This window comes from Gopherus flavomarginatus, chromosome 1 (assembly GCF_025201925.1).
Source record: "Gopherus flavomarginatus isolate rGopFla2 chromosome 1, rGopFla2.mat.asm, whole genome shotgun sequence".
NCBI lineage: Eukaryota > Metazoa > Chordata > Testudines > Testudinidae > Gopherus > Gopherus flavomarginatus.
Genome location: NC_066617.1, coordinates 60431648 through 60452661, shown reverse-complemented (window position 1 = coordinate 60452661; position 21014 = coordinate 60431648). Strand labels below are relative to the sequence as shown.

Here is a 21014-nt window from a genome sequence, read left to right as displayed (position 1 = left end):
GAGCCCAGGGAGAGGCCTTGGAAGGATCAGAACATCTGGCATTTCCTGTTCTCACGGGAAGCAAAGAGGTCTATGCGGGGAAATCCCCACTTCCGGAAAACAGAATAAATAACATCCGGATGAATAGACCACTCGTGAGACAGGAAGGATCTGCTGAGTCGATCCGCCAGAGTGTTCCAAACCCCTGAGAGAAAGGATGCTACCAGGTCTATTGAGTGGGCTATACAAAAGACCCAGAGTTGGATGGCCTCCTGACAAAGGGGGGGAGGACCGTGCCCCTCTCTGCTTGTTTATGTAATACATGGCCGTTGTGTTGTCTGTGAACACTGAGACACAACGGCCTTGCAAGTGCTGTCGAAACGCCTGGCATGCAAGGCGAACTGCTCTCAGCTCTCGGACACTGATGTGCAAGGCCAGCTCCTGAGATGACCAAAGGCCTTGAGTACGAAGATGTTCGAGGTGAGCACCCCAGCCGAGAGATGATGCGTCCATCGTCAGGGACATAGAAGGCTGGGGTGGATGGAATGGCATCCCTGCACACACCAGGGAAGGTGTCAGCCACCAGTCGAGGGAGCCTAGGATGCTCGGGGGAATGGTGACTATCATGTCTATGGCGTCTCTGCCCGGGTGGTATACCGAGTTGAGCCAAGATTGGAGGGGGATGGAGGCGTAGCCTGGCGTGTTTGGTCATGAACATGCAGGCAGCCATGTGACCCAAGAGACTAAGACAAGTGCGAGCCGAAGTTGTTGGGAAGTTCTGTAGGCTTTGGATAATTGTTACCATCGCCTGAAACCGAGCCGGTGGTGACCAGGCTCTGGCGAGACTGGAGTCCAGGATGGCCCCAATGAAGTCTATCCTCTGTGTGGGAACCAGAGTGGATTGCTCTGTATTGATCATCAGGCCTAGACGTATGAATAGGTCCTTGATGATGCTCACATGATGGATGACTTGTGTCTCAGAGGTCCCTCGGATGAACCAATTGTCCAGATACAGAAAGATGTGTATCCAGCGGTGGCGGAGGGAGGCGGCGACTACAGCCACGCACTTTGTGAATACTCTCGGGGCTGTAGAGAGGCCAAATGGTAGGACCGTAAACTGGAAATGCTGACGGTTGTGCAGGATAAATGGCGATTTGAAAATACGCATCCTTCATGTCGAGGGCGGCATACCAGTCTCCGGGATCCAAGGATGGGATGATGGTCCCCAGGGATACCATGTGGAACTTCAACTTTATCATGTGATGAGTTCTCGCAGGTCTAGGATAGGTCTGAGACCTCCCTTCGCCTTGGGGATTAGGAAATAGCGGAAGTAGAACCCCTTCCCCCTTTTGTCTTCTGGTACTTCCTCCATGGCTCCCATGGCAAGGAGCGTCCGCACCTCTTGTAAGAGGAATTGCTCGTAAGAGGGGTCCCTGAAGAGGGACGAGGGTGTGAGGTGGAAGGGGGGGGGGGAATAACCTGGAGGTGGTACCCAAGTTCCACCGTGCGTAGGACCCAACAATCTGAAGTTAGCTGGGACCACGCAGGGAGCAAAAAGGAGAGGCGGTTGGAAAAAGGAGGGAAAGGATCCTGGAAAGTAACTGGTATGCCATCCTTGGGCGCACCTTCAAAAGTTTGGCTTTGGCCCCGTAGGCGGTTTGAAGGGACCCTGATTTTGGCCCCCTTGGGGTCCAGACTGCCATCTACGATTGCCTCGGCTTCACCTTCTGCCCAAGTCCTGTCTTGGTCTAGGCGGGGGATAAGGGCGGTGAGGCTCGGGACAGAAGGACCTGCGCTGAGTCACTGGGGTGTGCATGATGACCCTGTTGTCCTTAAGGCTCTGCAGCCTGGGGTCAGTCTTTTCAGAGAATAGGCCTTGACCGTCAAAGGGCAGGTCCTGTATGGTGGTTTGTAACTCAGGTGGAAGGCCTGACACCTGAAGCCATGATATTCGCCTCATGGCGACACCTGAAGCCAGGGTTCTGGCTGCGGAGTCAGCTGCATCCAGGGAGGCCCGAAGAGAAGTTCTTGCCACCTTCTTCCCTTCCTCCAAAAGGGCAGCAAACTCTAGGCGAGAGTCTTGGGGAATGAACTCCTTGAATTTCTCAACCACCATCCAGGTGTTATAATTGTACCGGCTAAGCAGAGCTTGCTGGTTTGCCACCCTGAGTTGGAGGCCCCCAGTAGAGTATACCTTGCGGCCCAATAAGTCCATGCGCTTAGCCTCCTCTGATTTTGGAGCAGGAGCTTGCTGGCCATGGCGTTCCCTTTCATTGACTGATTGCACGACAAGGGAGCAGGGAAGAGGGTGCACGTACAGGTACTCATATCCCTTAGAGGGTACCATGTACTTCTGCTCAACTCCCCTGGCCGTGGGCGTAATAGATGCTGGAGATTGCCAGATGGTATCGGCATTTGCTTGGATCGTACGGATGAATGGCAAGGCCACTCTTGTGGGGGTGTCAGCTGACAGGATATCCACCACCGGGTTCTCTATCTCCAGGACCTCCTCCACCTGAAGATTCATATTCAGGGCCACCCGCCTCAGGAGGTCCTGATGTGCCTGCAGGTCAATTGGAGGAGGGCCGGAGGAGGATGTCCCCGCTACCGCTTCATCTGGAGAGGAGGAAGAGGAAAGGCTAGGGACAAGAGGGTCCTGCGTGGGCTCCTGTTCTTGAGTAATGTCAGGCTCAGGTGGAACTTGAGAGACCGTCGGCTGAATGATAGCCTCCTCTGTACCCGCGGGAGGGGGGGCGGCTGACCATTGCCTACGGCACCCAGTGTTCCGATGGTGCAGAGCGGGATGGCACTGGAGGCGCACCTTGGGCTTGATGGTATGCCCAAGGTGTCCAGAATGACCACTGATGAGGTCCCTGTTCCTGAGCCTGGGTCTCCTGGAAGACAGGGCCGGGCACTTCTGAGTCACGGTCCTGTGCATAGGAAGCACTGTCCGCGTGAGATGACACAGATGTGTGACGAGATAGCCAAGGAGGAGCTGAAAAACCCTGGGAAGGGTCTCCATCTCTAAACGACCTCTCCCTGTGTGGCACCGGAGAGCGGTACCAGGTGTCATACTGGTACCGGGAACAAGACCGGGACCTGCGACCGAAGCGGTGCCGGGAGGTCAACCGGGATCTGGAGGCTCGATGTCTGGAGCGGCTGCAAGAGGCGCGGTGCTGGGAACGGTACTGGGAGCTGGATCAGTGCTAAGAGTACCGGGCCAGCGAACGGGACGCTGAGCGGTGCCACGAGTGCGACCGGTACCGAGCTGGAGAGCGGTGCCGGGACTGCGAGTGGCGTAGGGACCGGGATCGGCGACGGGACCGAGAGTGCCAGTGGGACCGTGATCGGTGCCTCTCGATGGTGCCGACAGAGAGTGGCCTCAGCAGCGCAGGCTTGCCTATCTATTGAATGACCCTCACCGGCGGTGCTGGGGGTTGAGGCAGCGCAGACTCCGTCAGTGCAATCAGCTCCCTCGCCATAGAAAAGGAGGGAATTGTGAGCTCAACCACGGCATGCGCCGGGAAGCTTTCAGGCACTGGACTCGACGGCCTTTGCGGGACCGGAATCGATGGTGCCAAAGCTGTCGGTGCTGTGGCAGGTGTCGGTGCTGGGAGATCCGGCTTAGGCGGGTGCTCCAACTGCGGTGCAGGTGGCACGGAAGCCGCAGGAGTCTTATGCTTCTTAACCTGCAGAGAGAGGGAACGGTGCCGAGCAGAAGACGGTGCCGGCGACGGTCAGTGCCGAGGGACCTTAGCGGTACCGGCTCAATCCGGTGCCGAAGAGACGCTTCTGCCTGATGCGGACTGTCCAGCGCTCGGTGCCGAGGGCGGAGGAGTAATTGCTGCCTCCATCAGGAGCTGTTTCAGACGAAAGTCCCGCTCCTTCTTCGTCCTGGGCTTAAAGGCCTTACAGATCCGGCACTTATCTGAGAGGTGGGATTCCCCGAGGCATTTAAGGCAAGAGTCGTGGGGATCTCCCGTTGGCATCAGCCTGTGACAGGTCGAGCACGGTTTGAAGCCCGGTGAACCGGGCATAGGCCCCAGTACCGGGTGCGGGGAAGGGGCTAATTCCCGAACTACTACTCTCAACTATATACACTAACTATAACAAAGAATGAATAAAACTAACTATAACTGTAGAATTTATAACTATATACATGAGAATTAATTAAAGAACTACGAGTAGCTAGGGAGGTGGAGATCAGCTAAGCCACGCTCCACTGTTCCAACGACCGACACGGGCGGTAAGAAGGAACTGAAGGGTGTTGGGTCGGCAGGTGTATATATTCGGCGCCATGGCGGCGCCACTCTAGGGGGCGACCCACCCGACCCACCGAGTGTTGCTAGAGTAAAAATCTTCCGACGAAGGTGCACGCAGCACGTGCACACCTAATTGGAATCGATATGAGCAAGCACTCGAAGAACTAGGGGTTTTTAAAAAGCAGAAAAAAATCACGGACTATGTCTGCTTTCCTTCAACATTTGTTGTGGTTTTTTTAATTGAAAAGCTGAAATTAGTCTGCCAAAACCTGAATATGGTTTGGGGTTTCAGAAGCGTGTGGCCAAATATTTGCTGCTTGCTGTGTTTGATTGTTTAAAGAAACAATACAAAAATTCTGCTTAAAAAAAATCCAAAACTTCTGAACCACCTCAGCTTGTGACCAAACACCTGAGCCCATCCAGTCAGAGATTTTTTCAAGTTTCTGATACTCTGCTGGCTTTCTTGACTCATATCTGTCTCCATAACTTTGGGTTCATTTAGGTTAGAACATAAGAACAGCCATACTGGGTCAAACCAAAGATCCATCCAGCCCAGTATCCTGTCTCCCGACAATGGCCAATGCCAAGTGCACCAGAGGGAGTAAATCTAACCAGTAATGATCAAATGATCTCTCTCCTGCCATCCATCTCCACCCTCTGACAAACAGAGGCTAGGGACACCATTCCCCGCGGGGCTGCGAGCTCCAGTGGGGCCTGAGTTTCCTCTGCTCAGCCTGGAGCTCGCAGCCCTGCCTCCTTACCACGCGGCTGTGAGCGAGGCGGAGCTCAGGGGCCCCGCCGGAGCCACACTGCCACTGTTGAGCAAAGCTCCTGGATGGGCTGAGGCTCCAGGAGAGGGGCGGAGACGGGGTTGGGTCAGGCTGGGACTGGGGAGTGAGCCTCAGCCATTCTCGTGGGGGCCCCTGCGGAGACCGGGGCCTGGGGCAAATTGCTCCATTTGCTCCCCCCCCGGGCGGCCATGGCAGAAGGTTACACAAAACCTCCTTCAGAGAAATTCACCACGAATTGCCCTCTTTCCAAATGGCTGATTGTTCACTCAATAGTAGAGAAGCCAAACTGCCCTCTGGGCAGATGATAGCACCATATGAAGTCAGAACTGGCTATCTTTGCTAAGGACAGCTTGAGGCCTCAGTACTATTGAGAACAATGGAAGATGGTGGCCATTTTGAGAAGGACATTCACTGAGAACACTCTGTGGCTCAGTCCTTCTGAGGGGGGAAAAGGCAGCCATTTTGAAAGAGGGCAGTTGGTGGAAATTTCTGAAGGATGAGATTATTTGTTAGCTTCTGCTGGAGAACAAACTCTTTTGTACTTCATAATGGCAAAAAAGACCAACATAGTCTGTGCGTAAGATTTCAGTATGATTTAACTATACGAGACGTTTGAAGAGTCTGCACTTGATTAATAAGACCATAAAAAGATCTGAAACCAAGTACTAAATTTCATAAAGGACTTTTTTTTTTAAATTAACTTTAACTCAGACTGATCAATGGATTTACTTGCAATTCTCAGAAAATTCATTTTACACTCAAAGGATAAGTGCTGTAATTTTGAGGCTACATTGTATTTTTCAAACCTAACAAAGCTGTTGAATCTCTGCTTTAAGTGCAAAACTACTTAGAGGGGGGAGGCACAACCATAATAAATACAATAATAATTAATAAAGTTTAATTACAACCTAATTTCTTCAAAATCCATGCAGTTACCTGAAAATTCATTCTGCATTCAGTGAGCATTGTAAGTTTAGGGAGGACATATTCTTCATACATAATGGAAGGTTGGACACAGAATTTTCTCAAGGATGTCACATTGTGAAAAGTGAAACTTCCTTTATTTAGGCCTAGGGTTTTTGAGAACATGTAAATGACTTTGGAGCCAAAGTCTCATTTTCAAAAGAGACTTAGGATGCTGGATATTTAGGCTCCTAAACGCCCATATCACTTTTAAAAATGGGACTTAAGATCTAAGTTCCCTATAAGCTGAGTGGCCACAGGCTATCAAGGGCTGCACAGGTGGGGTGAGTTGCCTCTCCTCCTGCAGCAGTCCTGGGGCAGCTTGCACCCCAATCTCCTCATCCCAAGCCCCACCCCAGAGCCTCCTGCACCCTCAGCTGGAGTCCTCACTTCCTGCACCCCCATCCTCTGCCCCAGCCCTGAGCCCCCTCCAACACCCCAAATCATTCATCCCTGGCCATACCCCAGAGCCCACACCCCGAGACGGAGCCCTCACCCCCAAATCCTCTGCCCCAGCCCTGAGCCCCTCCCACACTCCGAACACCTTGACCCCACCGCCGCTACACATCACCTCTCTATTGGTGCACATAACAAAATTAATTCCGCACATGGATGTAAAAAATTAGAGGGAACTTTGCTTAAGATCCTAAATTACTTAGATGTTTTTGAAAATGTTACCTCTAGTCAGTCTGGCACGATACATATTAATATTTCACATCCTCACTTGACTAGAATATTTAGAGTATTCCATTTTTTATAGTTCTCAGGTCATACTTACATTGGTCACCACTGCCAGCATTGCTATTCCTTGCATGATTGGCTGCCATGCTCCTATATCTTGTGCTTTTTGTGGCACCATGCGTCTGAACTGGGTTGTAATCTTCCAGGCGTCAACTCGTATTTCCAACAAATTATTAACAAGAGCCAGAAGAGGAGCCAGTGGGAACGATGCCACAAATAAAGTGACAAATCCAAACTGTATAACTGCCAACGAGAATGTGACATACGTTGGTGATGCCTTAACTCCAATGTGTATATTTACCCACACCATGACAAAGACAGGAATGCATGTTTTAAAGGTTAATCAGAGACTTTCTCTCTCTCAAATAGCAGACCTTGTTTGAACATACATGCAGAAAAGTACAATAAACCCCTGAAAGATAGTGAGGCCTACCAAGAATGAACAATAGACTATAAAAGTATGTGAGGTGCACACTCGCACAAAAAAGCCATAACTCATACATATGAACTGTTCTGAATATTTAAATATCTGCTTCTTTTATATGTCTTCTTATCTTTCAGGCATGTAAATTTATTTATTAATCCAGTGCTATGCTGAAAAGCCTCAATTAAGAATCACATTATTTGGTGTTTGTGTGCTGAAATAAGTATGATTACAATCACATTAAAGTATGGCTGGTTGCAAAGAAATTAAAGTTTTGACAGCTTCCAAAAAGCAAAAACTTGAAAGCTGCTGTAAATCTACAGTAAACTGGTATAGGAATGTGATGCTGCAGTGCTGGAGTTGAAGATAACAGTCTTCTGGCCCCTGACTTGCGGATAGGGTAATAGATGAAGAGGCAACCTACGTAGTCATACAATCCCTAGCTACTGAAGCCATATTGTCTTTGGTTGTAAACTGGATTGTCATTTATTTGATTTAGACTAACAATTTTTTTTACCTTTATTCATTTTGCACAAGCTTTAATCTCTATAACATGTTTACACTATCTATAAAATCATCAGACATTATTCATCTGAAGAGTTTTAAAAAAAAACACCTTTGAGTTCTGAAAATATTTCATATGAATCAGAATTGCACTGCTGACTTACCCATTTCCAGATACTCATAAAACAATCCAAGTTTTCCAACGGGTTGCAGATGGTAGTCCTGCTCCCAGCGGGGAATAGTCTTTTCTGATCTGGCAGCTGAGCGACATCTTCCAATTAGATTCTTAACCCAGCTATCAGTCAAGAGAGAAATGATGATTCACATCGTTAGTCTACTCTGCCAAAGGCTGAGCTATTGCAAAGATCTTGCTCTGGTGGTATAGTCAAGTTTGAAAATTCGTTTTTGATCATAACTGAACTACTGAAACTCCTTAATGCAAACAATGGGTCTGGGATTCGCTATTGCCTTGTACCTTGGGCAGTCATTTACAGTAATGCAAAGTGGGTGTATAACACTACCATTCTGATCTGTTAGCATTTCACAACCGCTTTGCACTAGTGTAAAAGACAGCATCAGGTAAAAAGGCAACAGAGAACCAGGCCCAATATGTTCCTCAGACTGCACAGTTTTTAATCCCTCCCCCCTAAAAGCTCTTGGTCTGAAATGCGAGCACCAGAATTTAGGAAAATTGATGATGTAGTTATAACTATTTCTATCTGTTACCTTAGAATAAGGAGCGGCAGCAGATGAGCTTTTAAGAAAAAAAAGAGGGTTATTGTTTGCACATAAATGTCCTTCATAATAAGGGAAGAGAAAATTTCCATTTGTAATAAGAGAAATGCAAAATGAAATATCAGCCAAATGCTTTTAAAGATTTGCATGAGGCATCACAGTTTTACAAAAGATGTGTTATTCCTTAAAATATACAGGAAGGATTGCTTTTTCAATAGTGTTCCAAATTTCCCATCAATCCACCTTCTAATGCATCCCGTGGTATCTGGGCTTAAAGTAGTCCTTAAATATATCCTGAGACACAGATGCACTGAGACTGAATCTGAAACTGTTTAATATCAAGTAAAATGTGACACTCTTCCTTTATACATTATTCTTTCTCCCTTCTCATCTTTCTTACAATTTTTGGCCTAATCATTGCAAATAGGAGTTCAATGGAAGTAAGATTTCGGCCTTCTCTCTTTTCCTCCATTTCTAAGTCTTCTTTACCCATATTTGTGTTTTAGGTCACTCCCTATTTCCAATCCCCTTCTCCACATTTTCTTCCTGGTCATTTCCTCTTACACTTCCCTCCTGCCCACCAGCCACCTGTTATCAAGGCCCCAAATCTACACTCCCTAATAAGGTTGTCAATATTCTTAATGTTATCTTGTTTAAAGCAGCTTTATTTGTCAGACAGCATGCTCTCCGTCTTGTAATCTTTCTCCTTCATTGCCTTCAATCCATGTATTGTTGTAGCCAGTGTGTATTGCTTGTGTCTGAATTAGATTGCAAGATGTTTGTGTCTGGAATCATTTGTTTTCTGTATTTGTATAGCCTTGTGCATTCTATCAGTGCTCAATAAATAATAAAAGTCCCTGATGCATATCCAACTCACTGCATACTTCACTTGCTCCTCTGAATCACCGTATGTAGACACATTTTAATCTTCACAATTCAACTTTTCTCATCCTAAAGCAACAGTAATGCCTGTTACATTACTGTTGCAATGATTAAAAATGTCAAAATTGGGTGGATCTAGTTCTTTAAGTGCAAGCAATACCAGGCCATGTTAAGAATTGATCTGGAAAGGAAGCATGAACCTAGGACTTGATTACTGGTTGCAAGTGGTGATACATCGTGTGTGGTGATGGATAGACATAAGTAATGGGAAGAACAGATAACTGGCTAAGCAAACTGGGACAATCACTGGCATAAATGAAATCAACTAGCACAATGAGACTTATTGGCTGTCAGCCTGAAGAAGGAAAAACTGACTCCTGTGGCAATTTTTTTAAATCTACAGATGTAAATACACAAAATAAGGCCTGCTGATTCTAAGGGACATATTCTGCTTGTATTTGCAACAGGGTACACTTGAAGTAACTCTCCTGAAGGCAGTGGAGTTACTTTGGGTTTACACTAGTGTAAATGGGAACAGGATCTGACCCTAGTTTCTAGGACTCCCACCTCCAGTTTTCAAGATACAGTCAAACCTCGCAATAACGCGCCTCGCCATAACGCGAAATCGCATATAACGTGATCATAAGTTGGCTCCTCTTCAAGGCCTAATATCAGTGGTCCCCAACACCATGGCGCCCGCCGGGACATTGATGTGCCCCTGCCTAGTGCCCAGCATGGGAGAGAAGCTGCGGCCCTGCGCCTGCCGGGGACAGATAGCACCAGCGCCCACAGCCTCGGAGTTCTCTGTCCCCGGGAGGCGCGGGGCCGCGGCTTCTCTCCCCTGCTGGGCACTAGGCACTAGGGGCACTAGGCACTAGATGGCGCACATCAATGCACCGCGTTGGGGACCACTGACTTAAACTGACCGGCTTGAAACCCCACTATACTGCGACCCTGCATTTATTGCGATGGAATTTTTTGGACCCCAAACATCGCGTTATAGCGAGGTTTCACTGTAATTGTTATTATTTACAATTGTGCATACTTGATCGGTGAAGAAATGTCATAAATTTCCATTACAACTCCATCAGATACGTATTTAAATGAGTTTGTGCTGGTTCCCTCTCTTCGCCACCTCCCTTCGCTATACCTTTTCCAGCTTTCTGTACTTAGATCATTCCTGTCTCCTGACGAGGGCCAGGGCAAGTGCAAAGATGTTTCACGCCCTAGGCAAAACTTCCACCTTGTGCCCCCCACCCTGAGATGCTCCCCCCGTGGCAGCTCCCCCCCTCCGCCCTGAGGCGCCCCACTGTGGCAACTCCCCACCCCCCTGGACGCCCTGAGGCACCCCGCCCATGGCAGCTCCCCCCCTCCGCCCTGAGGCGCCCACCCCGCGGCAGCTCCCCCCGGCCTGGGGAGCCATGTGGCAGCTCCCCGCCCCAGCTCACCTCTGCTCTGCCTCCTCCCCGAGCACGCCATTGCCGCTTCACTTCTCCTGCCTCCCAGGCTTGTGGCGCCAATCAGCTGTTTGGCACCGCAAGCCTGGGAGGGAGAGAAGCAGAGCGGGGCGGCGTGCTCGGGGAGGAGGCGGAGCAGAGGTGAACTGGGGCAGGGAGTGGTTCCCCTGCATGCTGCACCCCGCCTTACTTGCTGCAGATGGCCCTCCCCGCGCCCTCGTACCCCAGGTCACTCCACCTAAATGCCAACGATGACCAGGGCAGCCGCAGATCCAGCCATCGCGGTTGCCGCCAAAGGTCCTGAAATGCTGCCCCCCAAATGCTAGTGCCCTAGGCGACCGCCTAGGTCACCTGATGGGTTGCACCAACCCTGACAAGGGCAATACTATTTAATAAATTTGTATAAGTTACATAAAAGAGATGCAGCCTCTGGTTTTACTGTATCATTTACATTCAACATTACCCTTTGGGAATGTCTGTCATATGAACAGAGCTGTGAATGTCAAAATACAACTACAAAAATATATTTAAAAAACTAAAATAGCATTTTAAACACTTGTTCTGTGGAAAGTCTGACACAGAACAGTAAACACTAAATCGCGGTATGCCATTTAAAGCAATAATAGGGTGAAAATTGTCAAGAGAAGCCTCCAGTTTTGGTTGCCTCAGTTTTGGGCACTCAACTTGAGAAATGTTGGGCCTGATTTTCGGTAGCGCTGAGCATCCACAACTTGAACTGAACTCAGTGGGAACCGGGAATTGATAGCACCTTTGAAAAATCAGGCCCCAAGGCTTTTCAAGCTGGGCACCCAAAAATGGCACCCAAGTTGGAAAATGTTGGTCTTGTTCTCCAGGTGCCTGAGCATATGCTGCTATTGAAATCTAAATGCCCACTTACTTCAAACAGAAGCAGGGCCTCAGCCATCAAATATTTGACTTTTTTGTTGCATTAGGTCACTTTTAAAAAACATTAGGTACTTACGGAAGAAGCACTTCTTGAACGTTATTCCAAATTGCTTTACCTCCCATTATTATTGTTAGCTGCGTTGTAAGTTCAAGGAGACAGCCACCTGGATCACACTAAAGGTTGAAAGAGGTATGAAAAACGCTGCATAATTCTTCAGGCAAGATTAAAGTGTTTTAAATAAAATATATACTAACATTTTAAAAATTATATCATTTTAACCTTAAAAATAATCCAGGAAGACAAATGAGACAAATCCCTTTGATAATTTAGACAAAAGGCCCAATAGACCAAATCTGACATTGCTATAAATGGGCAGGATACCAGTGAAGTCAATGGAACAATAGCCCAGATCACACAGCCTCTCTGTGTTGCACTGTCATTACAAGAAGATCACTCTAGTGGAGGGGGATCCACGGATGGTGGAGAACTGGTGCAGAGGATGTTATACCACCCTCTATCTGCTGTTGATATAGGTGTTCATGGGAAAGTGAGTGTGGCTGGGTCTTTGTTATGCCACAGTGGGTTCCTTGTGAGTCAATGACAACCTAAGTCACTTTAAGAAACCTTGAAGCTACTCTAAATTATGCTAAGGGGCCGACCCAGCACACCGTTGGCCTAGAACTGGGGAAGTGAAAAGGCTACCATTGAACTCCCCTTCTGTGCTGTACATTCCTTGGCAATAGCTGAAGATCTAGGGCTTGTCTACACTCAAAATGCTACAACGGTTCTCCTGCTGGTGTAGGTAATCTGTCTCTTTGAGAGACAGTAGATAGGTTAATAGAAGAATTCGTCTGCTGATCTAGCACTGTCTACACCGGGTATTAGACCAGAATAACGACATTGTTCAGGGGTGTAGATTTTTCACACCCCTGAGCGCCATAGCTGGAATTGACCAAACTTTTTAGTGTAGGTCAGGCCCTAGGCTAACATCTTACACTACAGTGGATTCTTACCTCTTCATTTCTGTATTTTCCTAACCAATAAACTGGGTCCCCAGGGTATCCTACAAATTTACCCTTAAAGAATGCAATGTAGAAACATGAAGAATAATAGTTGACAAACTGGAATAAGAACATCTTCATGGTCAGACTGTTTTCATAATCAGTCTGCGTCCTTGGTAGTTCTGTAGTTTAAAAAAAAAACACCAAAAAACAAAAAGGAAAAGAAAATTAATATTTGAACAGCTTTAGTGCCTCCGTCAAAAAATGTGCATGTGCCTTGCATGCTTGAATAGAATTTACAGCACAATTTAGATTGTTTAGGTTCCCTAATACAATGTACCCATTATGTTAATTATAAGACTATTGTAAAGAGGAAAGAATTTGTTCTTTGACGCTAAAAGAAAAAAAGCAATACAATTCTCTATTGCTTTCATAGAAAGAGAAAATTCTCGCAGACTCAACAAATAACAAACATAACATTTTGACCTGATGGAAATAAACCATATTAAAATACCACTCCTTTACACATCTAAAGTAGAACAGCTACTTTAATGTAGATGGCCTGGATGGAAAGAATAGTAATATTTGTGAATGGTTATCTGTTTAATAACGAGAGAAAATCATCTAGCATTGGACCAGTGACCATATTCTATTTATTTACAAAAAAGGGGTTGTTCCCTCCATAAACAATAGCTAATGTACTTGAATGTGTTATGTGGTACTGATCTGTTTTCATAAAGCCTGGGTATTATAGAAATCTTCCTAGCTTTGTCTATTTCACAAATACAAAGCTGTAAACAATTGCTCTTTCATGCTGGCTATACAAGGATTTCTTAGGCAAGGAGTAAAATATATTTCCTTGATGAAAGTGAAAAGCTATATTTGAAAAATTCTAGAAGTCATTGCATGCTATAGAGGGAAAATTCTGAAATACTTGGTGTAGATATTCATTTACTGGGAGAATGATGTTGTTTTCTGTTACAGTTCCTAGCTAAAGCATAAACTTACCAAAGTCAGTAATCATGATTGCCACTTTTTCATAGATGATGTTCAGAATCATGATGATTATAAAACTGATGATTGAAGCAGTTACTGAAGTGGCTGCCTGGGGAGTCAGGTACTTCTGAATTGCTTCTGTTCCATTAATGTGCCGTGGCAGCTTTGCAGAAAACACAAGGAAAACTGAGAGTCTGTAGATGATGATGCCAATAACTGAAGCAATGATCAAAAGAATCTGAAAATAGAATACAATATATATATTGGTGTAAAATCATATGGCTTGGGAAAAACAGTGGTTTGAAATATATATTACGAAGGGCAAAGTGAAATTAATTGGAACCTCTTTCTCCCCATCCCATAATATGAGAGCAAGGGGATGCTCTGTGAAGATAAAGCACAGTAAATTAAGAACCCATAAAAGAGAAGACTACTTTGTGTAGCATACAGTCAACCTGTGGAAAAAAAGATGGATAATTTTATGACAGATAATGTTTGTAGCTATACAAGCTAAGATAATGAGAAAGGTATTCAGATCTCATGCTTTGGGGCATATGATGGTCACTTCCTTGGGTTAGAAAAGAATCTTCTCTTCCCAACACCCCATGTACGGCACTGCACAATTGGCAGGATGCATTCTGGAGGAAAAACACTGTATATGAGCCAGGTATTGTTGTTGTGGATTGTAGCCAAAAAAAAGCAACTGCCCCTCAAGAGAAACAGGCACATTTTAATTAGGGCTGTCAATTAATCGCAGTTAACTCATGCGATTACCTCAAAAAAATTAATCGCGATTAATTGCGCTGTTAAACAATAGAATACCAATTGAAATTTATTAAATATTTTTGGAGTTTTTTGTACATTTTCAAATATAATTGATTTTAATTAGAACACAGAATACAAAAAGTGTACAGTGCTCACTTTGTAGTATTTTTTATTATAATTTTTACAGTGCAAATATTTGTAAACAAAAGAAGTAGTGTTTTTCAATTCATCTCATACAAGTACTGAAATGCAATCTCTTTATCATGAAAGTGCAACCTACAAATGTAGTTTTTTTGGTTACATAACTGCACTCAAAACCAAAACAATGTAAAACTTTAGTCTACAAGTCCACTCAGTGCTACTTCTTGTTCAGCCAATCGCGAAGAGATACAAATTTGTTTACATTTATGGGAGATAATGCTGCCCACTTCTTAATTACAATGCATCTGAAAGTGAGCACAGGTTTTCACATGGCACTGTTGTAGCTAGTGTTGCAAGATGTTTATGTGCCAGATGCACTAAAGATTCATATGCCTCTTCATGCTTCGGCCATCGTTCCAGGGGACATGCTTCCATGCAGATGACAATCTTTAAAAAAATAATGCATTAATTACATTTGTCCAATCTCTTTATCATGAAAGATGATCTTAAAAATGTAGAATTATGTACAAAAAAAAACTGCATTAAAAAATAAAACAATGTAAAATGTAGAGCCTACAAGTCCATTCAGTCCTACTTCTTGTTCAGCCAATCGCTCAGATGAACAAGTTTGTTTACATTTCCAGAAGATAATGCTGCCTGCTTCTTGTTTACAATGTCACCTGAATGTGAGAACAGGTGTTCTCCCTTAGGGGAGAATTGTATGTCTCCTGCTCTGTGTTTTACCTGCATTCTACCATATATTTCATGTTATAGCAGTCTCGAATGATGACCCAGCATGTTGTTTGTTTTAAGAACACTTTCACTGCAGATCTGACAAAATGCAAAGAAGGTGAGATTTCTAAAATCTGAGAGGGACGAGGTGTGGAGCATGCTTTTAGAAGTCTTAAAAGAGCAACACTCTGATGTGGAAACTACAGAACCCAACAACCAAAAAAGAAAATCAACCTTCTGCTGGTGGCATCTGACTCAGATAATGAAAATGAACATGTGTTGGTCTGCACTGCTTTGGATCGTTATTGAGCAGAACCCATCGTTAGCATGGACACATGTCCTCTGGAATGGTGGTTGAAGCATCAAGGGACATATGAATCTTTAGCGCATCTAGCATGTAAATATCTTGTGATGCTGGCTACAATAGTGCCATGCAAACACCTGTTCTCACATTCAGGTGACATTGTAAACAAGAAGCAGGCAGCATTATCTTCTGGAAATGTAAACAAACTTGTTCATCTGAGCGATTGGCTGAGCAAGAAGTAGGACTGAGTGGACTTGTAGGCTCTAAATTTTACATTGTTTTATTTTTTAATGCAGTTTTTTTTTGCACATAATTCTACATTTTTAAGTTCATCTTTCATGATAAAGGGATTGGACAATTGTACTTTTATTAGGTGAATTGAAAAATACAATTTCTTTTGTTTTTTACAGTGCAAATATTTGCAATAAAAATAAATATAAAGTGAGCACTGTACACTTTGTATTCTGTGTTGTAAGAAATCAATATATTTGAAAATGTAGAAAACCTTGAAAATATGTAAATAAATGGCATTCTATTATTGTTTAACAGTGCAATTAATCACGATTAATTTTTTTAATCTCTTGACAGATTAAATCCCTAATTTTAATCAGTCATATCATCTGCATTGGTTGAAATAATACCTTTATGTTGAGTATTCTCTTTTCCCTTGTTTTTTGTCATATCTGCTTCTTTCCCCATTTTTATTTCTTATTAGCTATCTAGTTTTTATTCAGACTGTAAGTTCTTCAGGGCAGTGAGTTTCTCTTCTTATACGTCTGTAAAGTGACATTTATCCCCTGCCCCCCCCCATAGACATAATACCATAGTAATAAACCAAATCACAATACATGTTACAAGATTCTCTTAGCATTCTGAACCCCAACCGGCCAGTTAGTTATTTTCCTCACTGTGCTCGAGACATGAAAACCCAGAGCATAGCCTCTTCCCTGCTGGCCAGTCAGCATTCTGTACAGTCCCTGTGCTCCAGCTTCATTTCTCATCACTGGTGACGGTTTTCCAGCTACAGGATGTTGTACAGGCTCTGGAAGCATGCAATATATTAGAGCCCTCGGCTTTCAGAGATGGCTTTTCTGGGCCGGCCCACCATGTTACATATTGTTTCATGGATGGCTGGACTTCTTTCAGTTTTTAGTTTTAATTAAAGTAGCAAGATTGGGAAAATCAAAGAGCTCCCAGCTTTGCTCTTTAAGTGAAACGAAAAAGCTGAAAGAGGCCCAGTCGTCCATGACACGCTATTGAACTGAATGGCTGGAACAACAACGAAAGAAACTGTGAAGAAGGGGGAGGAAAATGCAACCAGGTCTGTCCCCAAGGTAATCCTCTGTTCCACTTACTAGCAAAACATGTATCTGAAAATGCTGATGGAGGAAACAGTGGACCATATTTTCAAACATAGCCCACAAGTTGTAGCCACAAAATATGCATAAGTATGAACTTATACGCACGAATATCTTTACTGCATATGCAAATGCATGGTTGGTGTATGCAGTTATGTGTTTGGGCATGTGTGCAAATTATTTTTGGGTGCAACTTAAACATCCATATTTGAAAATTCAGACCAGCCTGCCACTTTATTGACTCATATATAGTTTAGTTTTTCATGAAGCTATTATTTGTCAAGAGAAGTATATTATATTAAAGAATAAGATCAATAGAATTTTACCCAGAATAAGACTGCACTTATACCGAAGGTCATCCGTACACACTTTCCACAGGCAGTGTATGGCACGTGCTCTTCTTGCTGGAAAGAGAGTTGATTTAGAAGGGGATTAATCATACATCTGCTCTTCTTTTAAATATATTTTTCATGTGATCTGTTAAACACTTTGATACATTTAGGGCACAAGAATGGGAATCAGGATCCTAGTTTCTATTCCCAGAACTGACATCTTTGCCGGGTCCCCCTGGCAATTCATGTGGGCCCACGCTTAAAAAAAAAAAAAAAGTGTCCACTGATTTTGGGTGGTTCAGTTTTTGGGTGCCCAATTTGAGAAACGTGGGACCTGATTTTCAGAAGTGCTAAGCACCCACTGCTCACATCAGCTGGATTAGTGGGTGCTTAGTACTTCTGAAAGTCAGGTCCCTATGTACCTGAGATTTGGCATCCAAAAACTGTCACCCAAAATTAGTGGACACGTTGAAAATTTAGGCCTCAGCCTCTTTGTCTCTCAGTTTACCACCCTGTAAAATGGGGTTGATGCCTACCTCACCCAGGTGTGATGGGGCTTCACTGATGTTTTAAAAAATCTTTGAGACACTCAGATGAAAGGTCTATATAATGGCAAAAATACTATTTTTTAGCCAAATCTTCTCTATCTAAAAATACCTTAAGAATTGTTTAGAATTATCCTTGTGTAGTAAAGATAAGCTTTGTGACAGACCCAGACCAGTGGGGTATAGGAGTCTGGTAGAGGGCAAATATATTGGCCACTGGATGAATAGTTTTCTGTTTCTTGAGTGACCAGAGCAGGGCCTGCACTAGAGTAATCAGGAATCTGCTAGAACCAATTAAGGCAGACAGGCTGATTAGATCACCTGCAGCCAATCAAGGCAGGCTAATCAAGGCACCTTGGTTTAAAAAGGAGCTCACTCCAGTCAGGCGAGGAGGAGCCAGAGGAGAGGAAGTGTGTGTGAGGAGCTGGGAGCAAGAGGCACAAGGAGCTGAGAGTGAGAGGGTGTGCTGCTGGAGGACTAAAGAGTACAAGCGTTATCAGACACCAGGAGGAAGGTCCTGTAGTGAGGATAAAGAAGGTGTTTGGAGGAGGCCATGGGGAAGTAGCCCAGGGAGTTGTAGCTGTCATGCAGCTGTTACAGGAGGCACTATAGAGAGCTGCAATCCACAGGGCCCTGGGCTGGAACCCGGAGTAGAGGGTGGGTCCGGGTTCCCCCCAAACCTCCCAACTCCTATCAGACACAGGAGGGGCTAACCCATACTGTGGGGAAGATCACTGAGGTGAGAAAATCTGCCAATAAGTGCAGGACCCACCAAGGTAAAGGAGGAACTTTGTCACAGCTTATTAATAAAACCAGGTATCCTGTAGCACAAGATTATAACACAGAAGGGGCCACTTAGGGTAGATTTTTAACCATGTCAGTCTAGTTTTGGAACTTTTCAAGTTCTCTATTATAAACATTAATATAGTATGACTAGAACATGAAAGCAAAGCAAATGACCCGGTAAACCAGGTAGTGATGCAATAACAAAAAAGAATAAAAACCTGACAGCTGAGTTGGAGTGAACCGCTAAAGCCACTTGAAAACGTATATAAAAAAAGGAGCTCTAAACTAAGAGCCTCATAAATGTGTATTGTGTTTCACTAGAATGAGAATTATTCCTGTCCAGGTGAACTCATTAATGTTATTAGCATCCATATATGCTTGGCCATAATACCTGTTTGTGCTTCTCTCATTCAGACATCTGTGGATAACAAAGTCTGAATACTGTATGAAATTCAACTTCTCTTCCTCCATTTTGTCTTGTTTTTTACCTGGCATGTCTCCAGGCTTTCAAGAACAATGAACAATCAGTGAGTCTACGGTTGCCAACCCTCTAGGATTGTCCTGGAGCAGGGGTAGGAAATCTATGTCACGCGTGCCGAAGGTGGCACGCGAGTTGATTTTCAGTGTCACTCACACTGCCCGTATCCTGGCCACCGGTCCGGAGGGCTCTGCATTTTAATTTAATTTTAAATGAAGCTTCTTAAACATTTTAAAAACCTTATTTACTTTACATACAACAGTAGTTTAGTTATATATTATAGACTTATAGAAAGAGATCATCTAAAAAACGTTAAAATGTATTACTGGCATGCGAAACCTTAAATTAGAGTGAATAAATGAAGACTCGGCACACCACTTCTGAAAGGTTGCCGACCTCTGTCCTGGAGTCTCCAGGAATTAAAGATTTAAATAATTAAATATTATGTCATGTGATGAAACGTCCAGGAATATGTCCAACCAAAGCTGGCAACCCTATCAGTGACCACTGTGGGCTTTTCACAACAAAAATTATTCAATGCCAGGCTGTTACCTGGGTTTAGAGGTACCATTTTGTGGCACCAGATCACTGTACTGCAGTCCCTCTGGCTGTTCGGAAACTGCCCTTTAGTAATCCCCCCCACACTTGGTATTATGAATTACAGAAAGTTGTCAGTCCCAAGGTTGCAGTAATTGGTACAACCAGCTTCAGTGATAAATTTGATTTCTGTGAACTCCAGGCCTCACATTTTAGCCTGATACAGATTGGTGTATGCTAGGCCTGTAATTTATTAGATCAACATATTGAGTCACATCCTCAGCTGGTGCAAACAGAGGTAGCTCCATTGACTTCAGTGGAGAAATGCTGATTTATATCAGTTGAAGATCTGGCCCATCACTTTCATGAGGTCTTTGAATTTCTAGCTTTTACAGTTTACAGTATGACCAATTCTAAAAACATTCCTTACCTGTGTGATTTCATTTGTTACTACATGAGTGCATCGTGCTTCGTATTCTGGACGTATATATTCTTCCTGCTCTAAAAATTCAACAGTATCCCATTCATATTCCAGTTCAGCCTGACGTCGCTTCCAAAACTCCAGAAACAAAGTAACTAACCAAAGGATAACAAACAGAATGCTATCACATGTGCACTGTATAGCGTTTGAACTCCTATCTTGTAACATGTGAATCATTAATTTTTTAGATCACTTTTCGGAGACATAGAATATAACCTTTACTGACTGGTGGGATAGTGCCAAGACTTTCTCAGGGAGAAAATAACTGGATCTATTTCTTTACCTAATTACTGCTCTAATGATGTAGGTGTTTTTATGATATCAACCTGTGGGTTCTTTATGCTAAAGAATGCACAAAAGTTTATTTTTCCTTTCTGAAAATGTATAGAATATGAACAATTTGGATTTTATATTGCAGGATGGGTTTCAAAGCAGATTGTTTGATTAATTGAAAGGAAAATAATTTTGGAGAGTTATGGATGTTTTTAAAATAAAACCTTAGCGCATATAAAAAATTGCCATAGGGAAAAGGCTAATGCCCATTTATTATACACTACAGAGTTAGTGCCACACCTACTAAAGGTTTTCCAGAAACAGTTACAGTCAATTCACCAAAATCAAGCATGCAATAAACAGACAGACTCTAAGGGCCAGCTTGGGAGAGGCCGTTGCATGAGCACATCCATGGATGGAAGGTTCCTACCTTTACATGGCTTCACACGGGCCTCTCACACTGGCAATCCGTGTGCTCCCTGAACTCTGGGGTGCACAGAAACTACTCTTTCCAAGCAAGAGGCCAAAAAAGGGGAAGTGGAGTCCTGATCTTCTGTATCAGCCTGCAGAGCAAGGCCAGTGAACCAAAGAGGAGCAAGCTCCCCCATCCCTACATCGGGCCATTGGTCTGGTCCCCAGA

General features: G+C 44.3%; 1 protein-coding gene across 6 annotated transcripts in view; it reads right to left on the bottom strand.

Moving 5' to 3' along the window:
* Positions 1-21014, bottom strand: part of ANO6 (anoctamin 6) — a 132616-nt gene that overhangs the window by 16170 nt on the left and 95432 nt on the right. For 5 of the 6 annotated variants that reach the window (XM_050936118.1, XM_050936113.1, XM_050936116.1 and 2 more), the window contains 7 exons: positions 20051-20196; positions 17269-17346; positions 13655-13880; positions 12659-12828; positions 11721-11818; positions 7829-7959; positions 6774-6979 (listed from right to left, as the gene is read on the bottom strand). In XM_050936118.1, the coding sequence (XP_050792075.1) occupies positions 6774-6979; positions 7829-7959; positions 11721-11818; positions 12659-12828; positions 13655-13880; positions 17269-17346; positions 20051-20196 (1055 nt within the window). The remainder of the gene's footprint in view (positions 1-6773; positions 6980-7828; positions 7960-11720; positions 11819-12658; positions 12829-13654; positions 13881-17268; positions 17347-20050; positions 20197-21014) is intronic. The other variant, XM_050936115.1, reaches the window with a different exon arrangement.